Below are 21491 nucleotides of genomic sequence, written 5' to 3' on the forward strand. Positions count from 1 at the left end.
TTGTACATGCATTTGCCCCTTATAAAGCAAGCTCTGTGTTACATAGAATGATAAATAATTGAGTTTTATCTGCCAAGTTTCATAGTGTAGGCTCAGTGTATACAAGTAATGTGACACTCACTTTAAACTTCCTTTTTGTGGGGAGAAAGAATTTCTTTCAGTTTATAACCTTCTGACTGCTTTTAAAAAGCAGCTCTGTTTCTTACTCATAATTGTAACATGCCAAAACCTGGAATGGTCAATTTTAATGTAAGCTTAAGTCTCCTGTAGCTTTATTTTACAGGCTTACTTCAAAAAGGGAAGACTCATTACTTAATTTTCTCTTAATTACGTTTTAGCTGCGTGTTGTGTCCCAGGATGTAAAATTCAGCCCCAGTGATCTTGAAGAGCTTTACGAGTTGTTTAAGGTAATGTGTGTTGTGGAGGCAGGGAATTAATGCTGCCCAGTCAGGAATATATACAAAAACAGAGTTATTTTGTTTTCCCAAAACTACATACAGACATTAATTTAGTTCTAATTAGCAGTTAGGTTCAGAAGACCTATAGAATCATAGAATCATAGAATCAACCAGGTTGGAAGAGACCTCCAAGATCATCCAGTCCAACCTATCACCCAGCCCTGTCCAGTCAACTAGACCATGGCACTAAGTGCCTGCTATAAGGATACCATCGGTAGATTTGACTAGTTTGGAAGTCGGGAGCTGGAAAAGGCTGAGCATCCCTCACTATTAAGCCGAAAGGTTTACTCACAGGTGAGGCTGTCTGACAGGAAGGGCGGTCCGGATGCTTGTCCCCCTCGCTCTCTTTCAGAGGCCGTCCAAGGATCGTTAAGGGCTATCGAGCCTGCACAAAGGGCGCTAACGGTGGAAGCCGAAGCAGAGACAGCCCTGCCCCTCAGGGCCTGTCCTTGGGAGCACCAGGGGCCTCTTTGTTGCAGGGTGTATGCAGGCAGGGAGGAGAGAACTGTGAGGCGGGGAGCGCCTCACGGCGGGGAGCGCCCCAGCCCCGGCGGTGATGCCCTTCCCAGGCAGAGAGCAGTGACCGCTGCCCGGGCGCGAGGGGCACAGCCAATCACAGCCCGAGCCCAGCGCGGGCGCTGCGCGGGCGCCCCGCGTGCCGAAGGGCCTCGTGCGCCCCCGCTGCGCGGCTGCGGGGCCGGGGGGAGGGGGCGGGGCCGGAGCAGGTCATTTCGCGCCTTTTGCTCCCCCATTCGCACCGCAGAGGGAGAGGGATTTTGGGTATACAGCACCCCAGGACGATGTACCACGTTCCCGGCTCACCAAAGACCCAGCGTAACAATGGGCTCGCTTATGGGTGTGAAACGCTTTTAACTAGGCGAGGTAAAAGCTAGACTGAGCGCAAGTTTCAGCTGTCAGCTTTAAATCCAAGTGCATAGGTAGCTTGCCAGGTCTTTCGCTGGGAGGCAGCTGCTGTTGGAGGAAAGCTAACATTTCATCTCCCCTTTGCAGAAGGAGCACTTTCTTTCCTGTTACTGGAATGTCAACAGTCCTGCCTTGCAGCATCATGATGCCAGCCTGCCCTATCTTGAGCAGTATCGGATTGACTGCCAGCAGTTCAGGCTCCTCTGCCACCTCCTGAGCCCCTGGTCACACTGTGCCAACAGAGACTCCCTTGCGCTGTGGACATTCAGACTGATGGATGAGAGCTCCCACTGCCTTATAAACTTCAAGCAATTTGCCTGTGTCCTTGGTATGAGAACCACTTGGACATGTAGCACACTCATAAGGGAACTCCCATTGTGGAGTAGTCCTGGAATGTGCCACCTTCCAGACACCATATAAGAGCCTAAGGAGACTAGCCTTTTAACCTCGGGTCAGATAGCTGATTTTAATCACACAGTATATCTGGCGGCAGGAGATCTCAAAGACCATCCAGTCCAGCCCTCAACCCAGCACCAAAAGGGTCAAAACTAAAACCGTGTCCCTGAGTGCCAGGTCTATAGGACACTTGGATGCCCCCAGAGATGGTCACTCCACCACTGCCCTGGACAAGCCATTCCAATGTCTGAGAACCCTTTCAGTGAAGAATCATTTCCTAACAGCCAGTCTGAACCTTCCCTGATGCAGCTTGTAACTGTGCCTGTAGTCCTGTTACTTGTCACCAAGGAGAGGAGGCTGGCCCCCTTCTTGCTCCAGCCTCCAGGTTGTTGTAGAGTATGATATAAGGTCCCCTCTCAGCCTCAGACAACAGCCCCAGTGGCCTCAGACACTCCTGGCAGGCCATGTGCTCCAGACCCTTGAGGAGCCTTGTTGCCCTTCTCTGTACACAAACCAGCACCTCAATGTCCATCCTGTAGTGAGAGGCCCAGAGCTGAGCACAATACAGTGTGGCCTCACCAGTGCTGAGTACCTGAGAATGGTCACCTGCCTGCTCTCTCAGTTGTGTGATTCTAAATGCAAAGACTGTTCAAATGGCAACCCAAGTACTCAAAGTATATCTATAAGTTTGAAAGTGGAAGCTACACTATTTAGGTGAATGATAAAGACTTTCAAGTTACAGAACTGTGCTCTTCTTTGACTCTCGTTTCACCATGAAATGGCTGAGGGCTTTATAAGGTAGTAACCTTTCTGAGGTCTTAATGCCCTGGAGAAAAATCTCCTGATTGAGATTAAATTTAAATATAGCTTTATCAACAAAATAGCAGAAAATTAGGAAGTGTTCTGATCTCATTGCCCAGCCTGTATGGTTGATGACAAATGCTTCCTCATGCTAAACCACCTCATACACAGACCATGCAAGTGGACAAATGTGCTCCTGCATCTCTGGGGAACTGAAAGTTATGACTCTGTTTATCTTGTTTTCAAAGAAGAATAGTTCAGGAAACAACAATTTAAGGGAAAATACTGAGCAGAGATCAGTGCTGTATTTCTTTGGTACTGTGGTCTCAGTGGAACAAGTCACGTTAGTGTTTGTCCCTCAGTGCAGGCAAACCTCAGGCTCTGCTGCAGGTGAAAGTGCCTTCCTTAGTCTTCATGTCTAATTGTACTCCCTCTAAGATACGATACATGTCCAGTTCCAACCTCCCTGGGTTGTATTTGTTTAGGCAAAAAGAACTTTTCCAAGTTTGGTCCAGTTGAACAGACTGTCTTGCCTCTTCCCTCTGACAGATACCATGTATAATGGAAGCTTCACTGACAAACTCAAGCTTCTTTTCAAGTTGCACATTCCTCCAGGTAAGTGAGAGGAGATGGCATTTGGGGAGGCCTTTTTCTGGCTTGTAAAATCCTTGCATGTGTTTTTTTTACTCCTTAGCTTTTCTTTCTGTTGTCATCAGTCCTGGCAACAACACAACCCAATAGCTGTAATGTGGATGTGTGTTTCTTCTTGAGTGATCTGTTCTCTGGGGAGAACTTAGTCTGCTCCACCAGCATTTCTCTTCACAGGGATCTTTTGTCTGTACAAAGCTTTTGGTTCTTATCACAGCTTTGGTAATGCTTGAGTGCCTCAGAACCTCTTTATTCATTCATGTATTGCAGCATTTACTGAAGTAGAATCTCTGAGCCCCTCTAAAGGTGATGATCTTTCAAAAGAAGAGCTGATACACTTCAGTCAACTCACTGGTAAGCTCCACAGTGCAAGGCTTTGCCTGCAGAATATTAGAAGGAGTCTATCTAACTCGTGGTGAAAAGTGGGGGGAGCTGTCTTTTGGAAAGTAGTAAATACAGTAAATCATGTCATTGTTAACAAGAATCTTCTGTGAAGAGCTTCTGCAGATGGTTACATTGCCATCAAATAGTGCAGAATGTGTGGATAGCTATTCTGATGGTTGACTGCAAAGGGTGTTCAGTAGGGGAGTGTCAGCATTTTTCAGCATAGTAGGCAGCCTGTTGCAGTGGTTGTTGAAGTGGTGACCGTTTCACCTTTGCATTCAGGGCACGAAGGGATGATATTTCCTACCTCAAGAAGTAAAATATGCAAATCCATAATTATTTTGAGGCACATAAGCAAACGTTTAAAATCCTTTGCTTCCATTTTAAAGCAAGTAAGCTGAAAAATGTTTTGTGAGGTGTAAGTTTATGAGATGATAAAATAGTGTTTGGAAAGCTGTGCAGTTTTGCTTCTTTGGAAGACAGATCCTTTTGTCTTTTAACACTTGGCAAAAGTACCTTATCTGTAATATAGGGGTGCTGATCTCACCACTGCTCAAGACATGGGCCATGGACAATACAAAGATTATTTGCTTGATCTAATTGATTGCTTTTTCTTTTGTGATCTCGACCTCATGATGGCTTCTGCTTTTAAAGTATACAAATCTTACCACGTGGTTTCATGTTGGCCTAACCTGTGTTGAGAACACAGGGACTGTTGATGATCTTGCTTCTTAAGGAAGGGATTTTTGATATAATGAAATGAACCATTTATTTCTCAAATAAATAACTTCTCCTTTTGCTTCTCCTATGCTGTAGCTTCATCTGTCGGGGATAGTCTTGAAAGTGACTCTTTAAAGGCCAGCCCAGAAAGAGGTAAGGAATCCTGGAGGCTCATTCGGTAACCACTATTCTTTGGAGGGAGCAGAGCTAAGAAAGTGCATGATGACAAAGTGTGCTGAGTAACTTCATCTCTGTGACAGTGCTAATGTTATAGCCACTTCTATAAGTATGGTTCTGGGGGCAAGAGGGTAATGTAAACTCTCACTCTCTTGAGTCCTTGGCACCACCACTCCACTGAGAAGGAATGACGCTAAGGATGCCACTTCTTTTGCTCATCATCCCTGGTGGGAAGCTCTCAGTTCTTCTTTGTTCACTTCTTTGTTGTTTTTTTTTTGTCAAAAAGGGAAGGGGAAGGTTGATATCCAGGCGTATCTGAAGCAATGGCAAGATGAACTTACTAAAAAAGAAGAAAGCATTAAGGATTTGCCAAGAATGAATCAGGTAAACTGTCTGGGTCTTATTTCAGTCTCTTTGACTTTAAGATCTGTTGGTAGCTTTCTAAAGGATTTGTAGGATCCCTTATGTGTCAGACTTTCACAGTTATGGACAGTTATGATGGACAGTTATGTTGCTGTACTCTGAACAGTCTCTTCTGCATCTCTCTGTAGTCTCAGTTCATCCAGTTCTCAAAAACGCTGTACAACCTGTTCCACGGGGATCCTGAGGAGGAGCTGTTGTACCGGGCTATAGCAGTGGTTACCAGCCTCCTGCTGAAAATGGAAGAAGTCGGGAGAAAGCTGCAGAGTCCCACATCACCAGTGGAAAGCCCAGCTGCCGCTACGGAGGCACCTGCTGAAGTGCCCGGGAAGGAGAAGACTGAAAGCAGCTCCGAGCAGACTGACAGCAGTAGAGCACAGAGCTTGAGTGGGAGCCACGAATGGTCTTTTGCCTTTGAACAGATTCTGGCATCCTTATTAAACGAGCCAGCCTTTGTGAGATTTTTTGAGAAGCCTCACAGCATAAAACTTAAAATAGAGAGTGCTAAAAATTTACAGCTTAAAGCAAGAACCAGAGTGTAACTTGCTTTACCTTTGGCTTTGGATTAACTACATAAAGCACTTAGAAATGGAGGTTGCCAACATGGAAGCTGAGTCTGGTGTTTACATAGGGAGCAGAGTTTGAAGAGTTAGCTTTAAATATCAGGTTACTGGTATGTAATGTAAATAAAAATAGCTTGAAGCACAATCACTTTCTTGCATTGTACATAAGGTTCACCTTGAAAAAAAGGACTGAACAATGAAGTGTCATTTTCATGTTATTAAAATATGCATCATTGCTTGGATATACTGAATGTGACTGTTGCAAACCTATCTGAATGACAGTTGCTAGAGAGGAAAGTTGTCCAACTGTCAGTTCCTCTGGTCATGGACGCTTGCAGATTCCAGCCTGTGGTCAGCAGTTTGCAGACTGCATCCTCCCAACCCACGCCTCAGTTTTTGCAGCAAACAAGTGGTTTCCTGCTCTTCTAGCTCAGCCTGCATACACATTCTCTTTCCCATCTTCATAGCCATCCTCCTGCAATGAAGGTGCAAAGGATGGAGCTTGTTTGGTCATCCAGGCTGCACACAGGTTAAAAATCTAGTATAGATTGTTGAAATCAAGTTTTGCTTGTGTTGGGAAAGCCCAAGTCCAAAACATCTTTAGCTGCTTCACGATTAACTGCATGCTGACTGCTGAACTGCTAGGGACCTATTGCAGGTGCTCCTTTGTCTACCCTGGGTCCATATCTCAACCTAGCAATTATTTTTTCTTTTCAATAACTCTTTAGATTATTGCTGCTGTAATATTTCTCTATCTGCCAGAATTCGTGGAAACAAGAAAATCCTCTGGAATCTGGCTTGAATTTTCTAATGTATGCAAAACAATATAGTAAAGATCCTGTGAAGGCTCTGCCAGTATTAGTGCTGTTAAATGTTGACCCTGAACCTTCAGTGGCTAAAGCTAGAACGGATTTAGAGAAAGAGCTTGTATTTTAGCAATAGCAACCTAAACTGGGGCTTTCTGCTAAACTAGTTAAAAATAGCTATTTCTAAAGCCTATATGGCAGTCTTTCTCTGCAGAACAGTGTTATTTTTGTACTGTGCATGTTTTTGTAAAGAAGCAGAAAGGATGTGGTATCCTCACTGAGGTTTTTCTTGCAATACTAATATGAGTGAAGAATAAAATGAAATTCTACCTTGTGGTATACTCCTTTGGTAAAATAACATCATTGCAATTGGTGTTGATGGTCCCATGCTGCTTCTGAAGAGTACAGTTTTGATCAGGAGCAATGAATTCATGAATTATTTCTTCTACTATCCCCCATACTCTCAGGTATCAATGTAAGATAAAGTTTTATTGAATGAACTGTAACTCCAAAACCTATATAAATCCCCATATATGTGAGAAGTGAGGAAGCTTTTCTTCAGCTGCCTTCTCAGAATGATTACACTTGATACAATAGAACACTGATTTGTATTTTTATGCATAAAATGTAAGAGCTAATTTAATCCATTCCTGTGGATACACTTCTGAGGCAAAAATAGGGCATCACTGTGTTACTTCTAAAATGTCTTTACTCACTGGTTTACTAATGCTTTAGAAATACAATGCAGCCGACAGTGTTCTAATCCAGGACGTACTCAGATAAGGTTTGCTCAGTGAGTAATTCTTCTGCAAATAGCCATGCCAAAATGAATGAAGCTCCATGAAAACAGATGCAGCTGCCCATCCAAAAAGTCTTAGTAGGTCTGGAATGGATATTGTTTATTTCAAGAAGTAGTCAAAGCTGTGAGCGTTTTGTAAGCAAGGTAGCACAGAAATACGAGAGTCTTGCAACTTGATGGGTTTTGGTTGAGAACCAAGATGCTAAGATCTAAATACAGAAGACAATACTGATGTAACCTGCAAAATGCAATAACCTTGTGACATTACTTGGTTTGGTTATGCAAAACTGAGCACCTTTTAAAAATGCCACTTCTGTTGGTTGACAGTTGACATCATCTTTTCCCTTGTCCCCTCTGACTAACTCACAGGTTAAAGACCCAAAAGAATGGTGGTCAGAGCTCCACACTGCTAGTTGGAGCTAGATGATGCTTCCAACTCAACCCACTCTATGCCTGCCTGAACATCAAACCCTCATGGGTTGCCTCTGAGTCTCATTGCACCAAGCACAAGACAGGACAATTCTGAAGCTTATACAAAGAGACTGCAGAGCCAGTGCCAGTTAGGTAGCAGCTCTTGCCAGCTATCACATCTTTGTACAGAGAGATTGCCAGCATACATATTTACAGACACACACACACAGAGATTTAAGGTGAGAAGTTATGCCGTATAGAGGAACACTAAGTGTTATTAACTGCATCTGTTTTCTGTTCAGGGTGTTTATATTTCTTCCCCCCCCACCACCAAAAAAAAAAGGGCAGCGTCTTTAAACCACTCCTGTGGATTGATCCAGCAAGACTAGTCAGGGTGGCCAGGCACTGAGCCTCAGCAGGATGGTGGGTGCAGCAGGGTGGCTTCCAGCAGGCTGACGGCACTAAGGCAACTGCCTGACTGGCAACGTTCTCTTCCTTTTGGAGCCTGTGGATCACAAGTTTATCCTTTGGAGAGAGTTAGACGTAGCAAATGCCAGCTACTCCCAAAAGATGTGTTTGCTGGGCTAATTCCACAGTAACACTGAGGGGCAGTTGTGCTTTGCTTGTGCTAGAGTAATTCTGGAGTTAGGAAGCTTGCTCCTTTCCTTCCTTCTCCCAGTGTGGAGATAACTGGCTAACAAATACGTGCAGGCTTAGTTGGGATTGTGCGAGTTAGAGCAAGAATAAAAGCTCTCTCTTCCATGCCTAAGGGTGGTGCCTTGACTTTAAAGCCAAGGATAATCAGGAACAAAGATCCCTATGTGATACATCTTTTCGGCCATCTGAAGTTCCTGGTGATGCAGATGACCCCAGCTCCACACCACGTTGCATTAGGAGGCTGCAGGCATGCATGCTGCTGTTGCAAGACGTCATCTGCCGCACGTAGCTGGGAACTGAGCAGAAGTGCCAGCAGGGAGTCTGATGGTAGCAGTGTCTGACCCAGAGTTACTCAGCTACCTCCCAAGGCGGGGACTTTCCATTCAAGACTGCAACTTGGAAGGTTTTAGAAGTGGTTTTGAACTCTGACCAGTTCATTCACAACCAGGAAAGAGTGTGGTTAATTACTGATGTGTCATTTTGGCTGTCTGGTGGGGTTTGGGGTTTATTTCTGTAACGTTTTTTGGTGAAGTTCTCTGCCTTTGGTTCTCCTTTTTTATCCTTTTTTTTTTTTTTGGGGTGGGGGGTGGTGGTGTTTGGGTTTTGTTGGTTGGAAGAAACAAATGTATCATTCATTACAAAATTGTTGTAAGCCAGAGATTGCTAAAACTAGTGATGCTGTTTATGCAGTTTTAACTTTGCCCTATCTGCTGCAGTGTCACCAGTGTGACTTGGCAGCTCTGCCATGGTTGTTTACCCTGAAACACTCAGTGGCTGCCAGCGTGCACTGCACAGTGCTTGCGAGTGTCTAGGCCATGATTGTTGTTGTGCACATCGGATGCCTTTTGTCAAACACAATGGCTAGCCCAGGGGAGGGCCAGCGGAGCTGTCATGGTCCCCGAGATTCAGAACGTGCTGCTTCGGGAGCCTGTCACCAGTCCCTGTGAGCCAGGTGGACGGTGGCAGTCTTGACCACCACAGAGTGCTGGCTGCATGACATCTTGTGTGCTGAGGTCAAGGCTGAAGCATATGAGAAGAGGGAACAGCTCAACTGATAGTAATAAAAATATAAGCCCCTTTCCACCACGGGCAAGAACTGTTTGCAGTTCAAGCCGTGGCATTTCCTGGGCCGTGGGCATGCTTGCAGCATCAGTGGCTGCAGAAAAGGCACTCTCTGTCCATTCCAGCACGCTGTCTAGATAACGATGTGTTTCTAGAAGAGTTTGCTACCATAGTGATCAAGAAATAGCTGTGTGATGATTTTATTAGGTGTTTCTTAGCCACTAGTACCATGCAGAGTTCTTGCTTGGGATTGCAGTTGTTACCTACAGCGAAAACGAAGTACTCCACTTTGTTTCCAGGGAAAAAAGTCTAGCTTGGCTTTTTTCCTGTGGCTTTGTCACTTTACCAAGCAGGCAACGCCTTTGTGTTGGCAGGTTGGCTTTTTATACAATGCATTGTATGCAGAAGTACTGTAAAACAAATGGGGTGTTAAATAAAAATGTCACTTAAGGAGAAAAAAAAGCTCTGTGTTTGAGGCACTGTTATTTCTCACGGCAGACTCAGCTCTTTGAAGAGCATTGGTCACATTAAAGCCACAGCTAGTAGTCAGTGCTTTCCAGAGCAAGGACCCAGCAAAAAAAAACCATGCAAGAATCTCAGCCTCCCCATAAGGGAAGAGATCAGCCAGCTTTTGAAGCCCGGGAGTAGTTTAGCCTTGCATGCAGCCTGAGCTTGCTGAGTTAGCCCAGGCAGAGTACTGTTACTTGTTTTTTGCATCAGCTACCCAGGCTGAGGGCCAGCATCCCCTCATGCTGTCCCCACAATGCTGAAGAGCGTGCTCCAGCTCAGACCATCATACTTGGGTGTTAGGAACAAGTTCTTTACCGTGAGAGCAGTGGAACACAGGTACAGGTTGCCCAGGGAGGTAGTTGAGTCCCCACCCCTGGAGATATTTAAGGTGAGGCTCAACAGAGCCCTGAGCAACCTGATCTAGGTGAGGATGCCCCTGCTAACTGCAGGGGGTGTTGGGCTAGATGAGCTTTGGAGGTCCCTTCCAACCCAGACTGCTCTCTGTGTAGCATGCAGACATTCCACACTGCCTTGCTTTTCTAGCTCCTGGCACTGGTCATGTGTTGTGGAGGCAGGGAATTAATGTGGCCGGTCAGGGATTTTGTACAAAAATGGAGTTATTTTGTTGTCCCAAAAGCCTGCCCCCAAAACTATGTATACAGAAATTAATTGAGTTTGAATTACCAGATTCAGTTCCTTGAGATGGTCTACAGGATGCCATCGGTAATCTGACCACTTTGGAAGTCAGAAGTTGGAAAAGGCTTTAGCTAGTAATGAGTAGCGTTCCCCGCCTACTGATAAAGCTGAGCCAAAATAACTCACGGGCAGGCTGACTTCGTCCCGCGGCCTGTCCCTCTCGCTCTCTTTCAGAAGCCGCAGGAGGGTCGTTAGAGGTACTCAGGTCTGCACAAAGGACCTTAATGGCTGGAGCAGTCCGCTGGAGCCACTGGGCTCTTTCCGTATCCAGGCCAGGGGAGGCGGGGCGGGGGAGGACTCTGAGGCAGGCAGGAAGGCTCAGGCAGGAGTGAACTCCAAGGCGGGCACCCCAAAGGCGGGCAGCCCCCCAGTACTTATCCCCTCTCTAGACAGAGAGCAGAGTTAGCACTTAGGCGCGAGGGGCACAGCCAGTCCCAGCCCGATCCCAGCGCGGGCACTGCACGGGCACCCCTCGTGCCTGAGGACCCCTTGCTCGCCCCCTTCACGCCTGCAGGGCAAGCCGGGGGGGGGCGGGGAACAGGCAGCTTTTCCTCTCCCATTCAAGCCACCGAGGGAGAGGAATTTAGGAGCATACAGGACTCCAGGACAGCACCAGAACGAGAGGACACAGCCTCAGGCTGCGCCAGGGGAGATTTAGGCTGGAGGTGAGGAGAAAGTTCTTCACTGAGAGAGTCATTGGACACTGGAATGGGCTGCCCGGGGAGGTGGTGGAGTCGCCGTCCCTGGGGCTGTTCAAGGCAGGATTGGACGTGGCACTTGGTGCCATGGTCTGGCCTTGAGCTCTGTGGTAAAGGGTTGGACTTGATGATCTGTGAGGTCTCTTCCAACCCTGATGATACTGTGATACTGTGACATCATGGGAAAGCACAGGCTCTGTCTCGGCCCCATGCCTTCAGTACTTCATACGTGTACCCAAAGCAGCTGCTGCTCTTGGGCTGCCTGGAGAGCAAGGAGCAGACTGGGCTCCCCACCAGCCCCTCTCTCCCCCAGGGAATAACAAGAGCACGATACCAGCTAAGAGGTCTTACAAGTATTATTTTATTTCTCTTTCTTTTTTTTACTATTTTTCCTTTTTTTTTTTTTTTAAATACTATGTACAATCTGTTTAAAGCTTGTCAAAACACACGAGCTCCCACTCAATGGAGCTGTGCAGGGACAGAGATTCGAGACAAGAATAAAATCTTTACTGCTCATCTTCATAAGACACTTCCTTTTTTTTTTTTTTTCCCATTACAAAATACTTTTAAGAATAGTAACATTTATAAATGTCTCTATATTTGACATCATAGAAAATAAAACAAGATTTATACTCAGCTCTAAGATTTTTCTTATTGTCTTTTTTTTTTTTTCCTTTCCTTTATCTTTTTTTGTTTTTTACACAGAGTATATACAATATATACAGGAAAACTTTTCACTGTGTTTGTCAAACTAGCCTGATGATACCCACCAGGCTTTAGCTTATATATACATATATGCTAAAAGTGCAAGACTTTATTCATTAAAGCTGCCTGTGTTTTCAGAGGTCTGGAATTGTGTGGCCTACATATATATATATATATATTAATATAGATATACATGTACCTATAGGTATATGTATATTAAAAATACATATATCTGTATATCTATATATATAGAGAGAGATATAGGTGCTTGGGAACTAGAAAGCCTCAGAACATTAATGACTAATAAGTTGACACTGATGCTGGAGCCCAACTCTGCCAGCAGCATCTGTCACATTCCCACCATCTGCTTGCCACCACCAAGTCAAGCTTGTATTCTAAGCACCCAGGGGTGTGTGAACCAAACCCACCAGCAACCCTCAATTCCAGGTGGATCCCCAAAACACAGGTCATAGCTAACACAGAGGTAAACAAATACAAATCAACCTGAATAAAGATCTTTATTTATTTGTGTGGGTTTTTTTTTTAGAATGAGTGACAAGATAAGGCAAAAATCCCATGGCCCTGGCTCAGCCTTCCCCCAGCCTGGAGAAAGACAGAGCAGGAACCAAGCCAGCCACAAAAAGGGTCTGTGGGACTTTGTCCTTTGAAGCATATCAGGAAAGCACGGCTGTACCTGTGCGGCAGCGCCTGGGATGCTGCAGTCACCTACTGCCCACCAGCAGCTGGGCTGGGCTGGGCATTGGGAATAAAGGAAGGGGGCACGTGATAAAGTGCATTTCTTAGGTCATTGTTTTAGCAAGGCCAACCTAACATGTAAACATCCTTGCAAACCTCCTGTGCTTCTTGCTGAGGGGCTGCAGAGGTAGCAGTGCCACCTTCCCTACCTCAGCCCTCCCTGTCTGTGCAGCCCAGAGCTGCCATCAGAAGGCCTGTGTCCATAGCACAGCCCCATCCGGCACCCCTTCACCCTCCCACCTCCCCCCAAACCCCTTCCCAACCCTCATTTGCTAGACTTGGCTTCAAAGCCACAGCGAAGCCATAAAGCTGCTGTGCCTTGGCTACCGCTCTACTAAGCCCTATTAAAAAAGCCCAGCACCCTTCCCCACGGCCCTGGCTCCAACCACCACCTCCTCCAAGATACATTTGATTGACACTTGCCATGGCTGGGCCCATGCACAGCACTGAGACCCTGCAGAGCAGCCATGGCAATGTGCTGGGGTGATGCAAGGTTAGTGGGCCAGACTCGGAAATGCATGGCCTTTCCCTCCGGCCAGCCACACACGCGTTTGTCTGTCCCCTAACAGCATGTGCTGGGGGTGGGAGACAATGGGGGGGATGGACACACAACAACAAAACAACCTGAACCAAAAACTGAGCAACTTCTCCTGCCCCTGACTCGTGAGCAGCCCTGTTGTCTTGGGATGGGGAGGGTAAAAACATAGGAGCACTCAAGAAAAAAACAGACAATTGTCTCAGAGAGCCTCAGAGTGTCTGTGCTGGCCTTTGTTGCAGCCCCAAGCACCATGTTGTAGGACACACTGCTTGGGGCAGAAAAGACAGGCCAACGTTTGCACCCCAAGACTTGAGCTCTAAGAGTCAAGGGCTGAGGCTCCAGATTGCGCCACAAATAACGCAGGTGCTCTGCATCCCACTACCAACAGTGAGGGGGCTTTGGGCCATGGCTCTGCTGTAGCCACAGTTACTTGCAGGGTGCCCCAGCCCTGACGTTGTAACCTTGAGGCTAATGCCTGACACCTCCTGGACTCCATCCTATTGCCCACTGCACTCCCCAGAAACCTGCTCGTGGCCAGGGGGCTGCACCTCCCCTCTGCCTGCTTTGCAGTCTGCACCCCTTCAGTGCTGGCCAAAGTCAATGCTTTTGCCACAGGAGGAGTCCTATGGAGAGCCAAGGCTTGCACAGCTTTGGCCAGAGCCAAAACACCAAAGCAGCCCAATGGCTTGCACCAGCCCCCAGCAAAAGATCCCGAATGGTGCAACTGCACCCTACTCTGGCAGCTTGTCTCCCATCACAACCACTGACAATGTGACACATCAAAACTCTGTCCCCTTCCTCAGGGAGAAGAAAACAGTGTGTGAGAAACAGTCCTTTGTGCAGCAGAGCTAGAGCACAGCTGGAGTTGGCATCGAGTGACACTGCAGAAAGGCTGCAGACAAAGCCCCGTCTGGGGCAGATCTGTCCATTCCTGAGCTCTCTGGGTAACTCGGTCTGCTGCAAACTGTTTCGGTCACGGCTGAAAGTGTCAGGTTTTCTGTCCCTGTGATACTGAGTGCACACACTGGTGCCTGGCCCCAGAGTTAACAAAATCTTCCTGGTGCTGCAGAAACATGTTTCCTGCGCAGAAAACACATGGGGCTGGTGGGGAGAAGGGAGCAAGCTGCCTGGATACAGGTACAGCTGTATCTGCAGCATTAGATAGCTCTAACACTGGATAATGTATGTCCTGTTACCTATAACTGGTTTTTTGCATGTTAACTACACCCCCTTTCCTTGCACAGGGCTGCTTGGGGTCGATCCTGCCCGAGGCTGCCCCATCACTATGCTAAGAGCTGAGTGGTGCAGCAGTCCAGCTGCTGCAGTGGTGTGAAGAGCCAAGGAAGCGTCTTGCAAAAGAGCAAAATGCCTAAAAAAAAAAAAAGGCAACACCCCCCTCTCCCCCCAAAACCGAGCTTTGCTTGGATTCAACAGAGGTTATGAACTAACCCATCTCTAAACCTTGCCTTGACTGCCAGATGGGCCTGGTCCTAACCAAGCATTTCCTTGCAGAGCTTAAAGCAATGGCCTAACCCATCTCCTAGATTTGGGCTCCAACAGTGCCCAGAGTTAGCACTCAGCTACTAACGCCTCAAAAAAAGCACATTTTCCTCTTTCCTTTGGAGAGACACAAACAGTAGGGACAATTCACTCTATATATATATCCACTGAAGAATACACTGTTTGGTTTTCTCTTCTCTTTTCTCTCTTTTTTTTTTTTCAACTCATAAATATAAACTTATAGTTAAAAAGTGACAATTTACAAAAATACAATTTATTGCTGACCCTGTGGGCTCTGTAACATCGCTCGTGTGGTTGTGATCACAACGTTCCAGGTTTGCCAAATGGAAACACGACCCAGCAAAACCACAAAGTTTGCCACCCTATGTTGTCCTCTGTTTGTTTTCACGTATAGAAACAGTTACAACTACATTACTTGAAACAGAACAACAAAAAAAAAAGGAGGAGTAAGGATTCTCTTTGTCTCTAACCTGAAAAATACTTGGCTACAGGAGTAAAAATCATATAAATTCATCTGCTCTTGTTAACCAAAGTAAAACGTGACGAGTATCTTTCTAGCTGTGATGTGAGCTGGTATAACGACAGTAAGAAATTCAGGCAAAAGTGGTGTAATGTAAATTAGCAGCATCATCCAATCTCCTGGAGAAACAAAAACAATCGTGGGGCTGAGGTATAGAAAAAAGGAAACAAAATCCACAATGGACCTACTACAGTGAAACGAGTTATGTACACAGCAACCCGGTGGCGCCCTGCGGGCTGGTGCAGCCTGCCTGTGTGCTCCAGATGCTGAGTGTAAATTCACAGTGAATCCAGCACTGAAGTCCTGAATGCAGAAGGGTTTTCTCCACTGCAAAGTGCTCCTCGTGATGACTTGGTAACTCACCTGCCTGCACCCAGAACGCTGCGGCCATGTGCTGTGGTGCTGGGCAAGAGCACGCATGGCTGCAGAGCAGCTTCGCGGACATCCCAACCAAGGAGGTGCCCCTTCCAGCCGGGGCCGTCTCTCCAGCAGCCACCTTGCCCGTGGGGCTCGACCTCACCCGTCCCGCGCTCCGACAGCACCATCCTCCCCTGGCATGCGCCCAGGGTGCCGAGCGGCTGCGCCACTGTGGTCCCTGCCTCCCGGGCCTGGCAGTCAGGGCAGCTGCATCTCGGAGTGCAGGTCTGGCAGGCTGCAGGCCTGGCCCTGCTGCTGCGGATGGAGGAAGTAGCTCAGGGGGTTCTGCTGCGGGGTGTGTGGGGGCTGGAAAATGCGTGGCGTTGGGGCCCCAGGCACCGGCTCAGGACCTTGCATCTGTCAAGAGACCCAAATTCAGCAAGTCAGGCCTGCCCTAGCGGCCATTCGCTCCCTCTGGCTGCAAGGCTGATCATGGAATTGTATAGGCTGGGAAAGACCCCTAAGATCACCAAGCACAACCGTTAACCCAGCACTGCCAAGGCACCACTAAATCGTTCCCTGGAGAACCACAACTTACCTCTGATAACCAGGTACATCTTGCAGAAAGTATTACTCATTGTTAGCTTCAACCACCCCTTTCCCTGGCAGCGTCACTGGTTTGGCATGCACTGATGAAGCTGTGCTCTGAGAAACCCAAATCGCCTTTCTCCTGAGACTCTGGTGTTTATCACTAGGAAGCAGTGATGGCAGCTGATAAAGCCCTTGCTTTGCCGAGACATGACAGCAGGGGGCATGCTCAAGAAAGAGCTTATCCCTTACCACTTCTGCTGCCTGGATGGGGAGCTGTGCCTGAAAAGCTGGCTGTTTGCTAACTGAATTTCTTGGAAAAGGCAACCTCGGCTGGGCGCAGAGCCAGCCCGGAAAGGTTGAGCATTGGCACAGGTGAGGATACAATGGCAGTGGAGGATGTGCAAGTGCACTGACCAGGTTCAATCAGCCAGGCAAGACCCATTTCTTCAAAAAGCCCCAGCCCAAACCCAAAACCATCCCTGTGCATCCTCAGAAACCTGTTCCAGCTCTGTTACCTGAAGGTAGAGACGGTGCTGCTGGACCTGTTGCTGTGGCCACTGGTGGAGATGAACTGGGGTGTTTGCCTGGTGGGCTGTGAAGCTGGTGTGTGGGATCATCAGAGATGGGGAGAAAACTGGTGATGGGGCTGGAGGTCGGGCAGTGCCACAGGTGACTGGTGACATGGGTATTGAAGGAGGCAAGATCTGCTGCTCTGCAACGAATCTGCCACCAGGAAGAAATTAAAGTGTGAGAACCTGAACCTTGCCCCCCCAACTGGAGCAGGTGCTAGGGAGCCCAGGTGCTGCATGAGCCAGACCAGAGCAGGGTTTGTCAAACCACATCGGGGCTGGTGAAACCACGCTCCAGATTTCCCCCTCCCCATTAACCATGGACGGAAACTGCAGAAAATTATTTTTTCCAGACTCTACATCTCCTCCATGACTTGATTAGACACTTTAGGCCTTGCAAAAGGCAGAAAGCAGTTAACTTCTTTTTCAAAGCATTTTAGTTACCATAAACTTCTTTGTAATTAAAAAAAAAGGTCTCATTATTTTGTCTCCTACCCAGCTTAGCTTTTCTTTTGTTTGTGACTGAGACTGTTCGTGTGCCCGTGTACAAGTTTTTCAAAGTGATTTTCAGCACCATAAAGTGGCCTGCTAAAGCACTACATGAAAACAAGGGCCTGCAAAGACTCACTTTCCTTGCTGCCTGCTGGCACTGCTTTGTGTGGACTGGCCACTGCTGTTGGTGGTGGGCAGCATGGCTTGGATAGACTGATCCAGCAGCATCCTGTGGTAGAAGGAAAACAGAGGATAGTCAGGGAAAGGAGAGGTCCAAACTCCTGACTGTCAGTCTCTGATAAGCATCCTCTTTCATTAGCTATTTTATTGTCACCTTGTCCAATGCACTTGCAGAGGTGAGCCCAAACTTGCTAAGTCTTTCTTAAAAGAAATGTTTAACAGATCACAGAAGGTCAGGGGCTGGAAGTGACCTCGAAAGATCATCCAGTCAAACCCCCCTGTCAGAGCAGGATCTCCTAAACCAGATCACACAGGAATATGTCCAGGTGGGTTTTGAATATCTCCAGAGATGGAGATTCCACAACTCCCCTGGGCAGCCTGGTCCAGTGTTCTGTCACCCTCACAGTGAAAAAATTCCTCCTCATGTTTACATGAAAATTCCCATGCCTTAGCTTCCATCCATTGCCCCTTGCCCTGTCATCAGGCATCACCAAGAAGAGCCTCAAGGCTTTATCTTGTTTCTTTACACAGCATTTGTATTGTGGGCCTACAGGAAAGATGGAGAGGGCTGTTTACCAGTGAACATAATGATAGCATAAAGGTAGTGGTTTTAAATTGAAAGAGGGTAGAATTAATTTACATATTAGGATGAAATCCTTCACTGTGAGGGTGGTGAGACACTGAAGCAGGTTGCTGTTCCATCCCAGGAAATGTTCAAGGCTGGGTTAGATGGGGATTTGAGAAACCTGGTCTAGTGGAGGATTTCAAGGTCCTTTCCAACCAAACCCATTGTATGTTACACTGATTTCAGAATGACTGGTATGGCATGGTGTGCACAGCACCATGCTGGCATGCACACCAGGCTCACTACCAAACCAAAGCTCTGCAGGAGGTGAACAGGGAAACATTCCTACAGCCTTGCTGTGGCACCCAGAGACCATCACCCCCTGACCCCAGATGTGCCTGCCCTTCCCACTGCCCTGCTTTTGATATTTTCTGTCATTGTCATCAGGACAGTCCCAGCAGGGCTGTGTTCATACCTGAGGCTCCTGTCCTGGCTGTAGTCAGGCTGCCTTTCGCTGCTGTCAGTTGGCATCTGTGCAGTCACTGCAATGGGATGTGTCTGTGACAACACCATGGGGTTGTTGTAGAGGGGCACTGAAATGCTCGTCTGCCCTGGTAGGCCGGTTTGCTGGGCTTGATTTCCTCTCATTAGGTGCTGCTGCTGCTGCACCTGCAACGAAGACACAGATACACACATACATTTTTAAAGCTCCCTAGTAGGAGGCTAAGATAACTGCTTCCAGTATGCAGGCGGTAAAAGAAGGAACAGCAGAATATTCTCCCCAAATACAGCAGTAGGAACAGCATAGCTGCTGGGACAACTAACCCATTTACACTTATTGTCCCTGCACAGCAATGCTGCAGGATCAGAGAGTCTCTTGAGAAATCAGAGTACAAGGGTGATAAGAGCATGCAAGGCTCAGGGGAGACGAGACCCACTTGGGAGGAAGAGTGCAAAACAAAGCAAGTAAAGCATCTCATCTGTCCTTCAGAGCAGTAGCTTTGGTGCTTCTTCACTTTTTGACACCAATTATTTCCCAAGGAGATGTGACCATCTATATCACCTAGTGATGACAAATTTGCTTTTCAAAGCAGCTTCCCAAGATGACTCAGGATGAAGAAATGAATCTTTTAAAATGAAGCCTGCTTCCCCATGTTGCAAAGTCACAGCTCTCAATGGCTACAAACAAGCAGCAAGCTGCAGTCACAAACAGAAGCCAATGGGAACCCAAACCTCCCACTAGGTTTTCCTCTGGTCACCGGGATGGCTCCAGCTGTTCCCAGGTATTAACCCTTCTATGCTACCTGGCTTTTAACAGCAGAATGACATCATTTGCAGCTGGCTTTTGATTCCATAATGCCAGATAGGGAATCAAACCAACACGGAAGAGATGTGCAGGACCATGAGGATGTGGAACACAGCAGACAAGTATTTAAAAGCCATGAAAGGGAACAATGAAGACAAGGACCTGGGTGGCCGTGCTGCAGGGGTCCCTGAGGAACGGTGACGGCCGGTGGGTGCTGCAGTAGTGTTTTGTCCCCATAAGGCCTTGCTGTTGAGACTTCTTGGCTGTGGTCTGCTTGGGTGTCCCTGGTGGTTGCGGTGGCCTCCTGGGACTCGGGTGCTGCACGTTGTTAAACACGACAGGGATGGGCTGCTGCATCAGCATCTTTACATAAAGGAGACACGTGAGTTGAGGCAGCTCCTGTCCTGGGCGCACTGCCTGGGCGGTACCAGCTCCCAGGCTGGCCCTGTCAACATATATATCACTGCAGCAGCAGCAGTGCTAAAACCAGGGGCAAAGTGAGCCATGAATAACAGAAAATCAAATGTTAGCTTGTGCCCAAATATTTATTCAGGGCCGTGAGCACTCCAGCTCCGTTACAGCTGCTGTATTGTGCAGCGATGGCACTGGAGATCCAGCAGCACTAACCAGCCACCGAACCACTGAGGTTTCATGCACTGGGGACTTCAGATTAGATAGATACTGTTTTTTTGTAGATCATCAGAATCACTGATTCAGTACTTAGGCAGATACTGACACCACTCATCTCTCCAGAGACACTACTGCTACATCTGGGACCAAACCACCAATTTATCCAGAGCTCATTTCTAAATGCTTTTGCCACTGACAGTTTTGTTAACAATCTGCATGCATAAAGAAAAAGAAAATGGTTTGTGGTTTGGGACCCCAGGGGCAGTTGGTACCTGCAGATTGGAGTCCTGAACTAGCTGGAGCTGCTCCTTGATGACATGGAGCTCTTCTTGCTGTGTCTTGATGTCAGCTTGCAGTATGCGAGTCCTCTCCTCCAGCTGCTCCTTCAGCTGATGCATCATCCCCAGCTGTGTTGGAAAATGGTACACTGGCTGTGGGGAACAGAGAACAAGATCATGGGCTTGGGACCAGTCCTGCTACTCACATTCATAGTGATGCTGCCTTGGTGCTGGCAAAAAATGGCAACTGCATATTTAACCAAAGTACCACTGTACATGCAGAGCAACAACACAACTGACTTATACTCAGTGCCTCACCCAGATCTTGGTCTATTCATTTTCTGTGCAAATACAGTGCTGCTGCACAGCACTACCCTGTCCATTTAGTGACACCCTGATAAATTTGGATCGCTGTACCTTGTGGTAGGCCCTGGATGAAACCCTTTGGCCCATCTCTGGGATGGGCTTTCAGCAGTGCTGCTGATATAATTGTCAAATGCCAGGGCCAAGTTAAGTTGTAATATTGTCCTGGGATCCACCCTTCATCCCAGCACTGGCTGCTTGCAATCCCTGTGTATACAGCCTGAATGCTTACTACACTGACCTCAAAGTTCTGTAAGGATGGACCTCATAGTTATTGTTTATTAGTCTCACATTCTTCTTGTTGAGGTTTCTTTTCTTGCTTCTTCTGACCTAACTCAAACCTTTCATGACATATTCTTCCTCCTCCAGGACAATAAAACTCTCAGCATCCTCTCAGCCTTTAGTTAGCTGCCAGCAATTCAAAGAACTGCCTTCAGCAGTCCCCAGAGGTTTTGACAAGTGTGAATATTCCTCTAAGCTACTTCCTTGGGTGTCCTACCTGCTTGGTCTCACTGAAACAGGTAGTTGTGGTAATTTGGTTGCAGGTAAATCTCAGTAAAAGCAGCAGAAAGGACACTGAAAAGTTGTCTCCATGCTGGGACTGGCCAGCAAGGTGGTAAGAGCAATGAACTAGAGCCACTGTGTCTGCCTTGCTGACTAGCAGTGTGTTTAACAAAAACAAACCACGTACCATCACAGTGTGCTGAGAGGGGACTGCCAGCTGAGCCACGGGATGTTCACCAGGGGCTTGAGGAGTGCCTATGGCCTAGAAATGAAAACTCTGCCTTACTGTAGGTCCATAGCACCTCTTGTGCAGAGCTGGTGAGATACCAGCTTGTACCAGTGATCAACAAGTACAGGGAATTAGATAACTCTATGTGGAGATCTGAGGATGAGTCTGAAGGCATTGCATGCTCACTGCTAACTGCAAATCCTCAGTGTCAGTGTCCATTTTTGGATAAAGGCCATTTTATGTGTACAGACCCCAGG

The 21491-nt window shown here is 47.3% G+C and overlaps 2 protein-coding genes across 9 annotated transcripts in view; one reads left to right on the plus strand and one right to left on the minus strand.

Moving 5' to 3' along the window:
• TBC1D8B (TBC1 domain family member 8B) overlaps positions 1-6638 on the plus strand; it is a 33044-nt gene extending 26406 nt beyond the window's left edge. The window contains exons 15-21 of the mRNA XM_064159568.1: positions 339-407; positions 1470-1710; positions 3129-3194; positions 3498-3581; positions 4428-4484; positions 4795-4892; positions 5060-6638. Coding sequence (XP_064015638.1) covers positions 339-407; positions 1470-1710; positions 3129-3194; positions 3498-3581; positions 4428-4484; positions 4795-4892; positions 5060-5470 — 1026 coding nt within the window. The 3' untranslated portion in view covers positions 5471-6638. The remainder of the gene's footprint in view (positions 1-338; positions 408-1469; positions 1711-3128; positions 3195-3497; positions 3582-4427; positions 4485-4794; positions 4893-5059) is intronic.
• Positions 6639-11468: 4830 nt separating this feature from the next.
• The window catches only part of PASD1 (PAS domain containing repressor 1), a 117872-nt gene continuing 107849 nt past the window's right edge, over positions 11469-21491 (minus strand). For 7 of the 8 annotated variants that reach the window (XM_064159559.1, XM_064159562.1, XM_064159561.1 and 4 more), the window contains 7 exons: positions 21193-21267; positions 20133-20291; positions 19393-19593; positions 18400-18593; positions 17316-17408; positions 16634-16841; positions 11469-15944 (listed from right to left, as the gene is read on the minus strand). In XM_064159559.1, the coding sequence (XP_064015629.1) occupies positions 15786-15944; positions 16634-16841; positions 17316-17408; positions 18400-18593; positions 19393-19593; positions 20133-20291; positions 21193-21267 (1089 nt within the window). In that variant the 3' untranslated portion in view covers positions 11469-15785. The remainder of the gene's footprint in view (positions 15945-16633; positions 16842-17315; positions 17409-18399; positions 18594-19392; positions 19594-20132; positions 20292-21192; positions 21268-21491) is intronic. The other variant, XM_064159564.1, reaches the window with a different exon arrangement.

Source organism: Pogoniulus pusillus, chromosome 19 (assembly GCF_015220805.1).
Source record: "Pogoniulus pusillus isolate bPogPus1 chromosome 19, bPogPus1.pri, whole genome shotgun sequence".
Lineage (NCBI taxonomy): Eukaryota > Metazoa > Chordata > Aves > Piciformes > Lybiidae > Pogoniulus > Pogoniulus pusillus.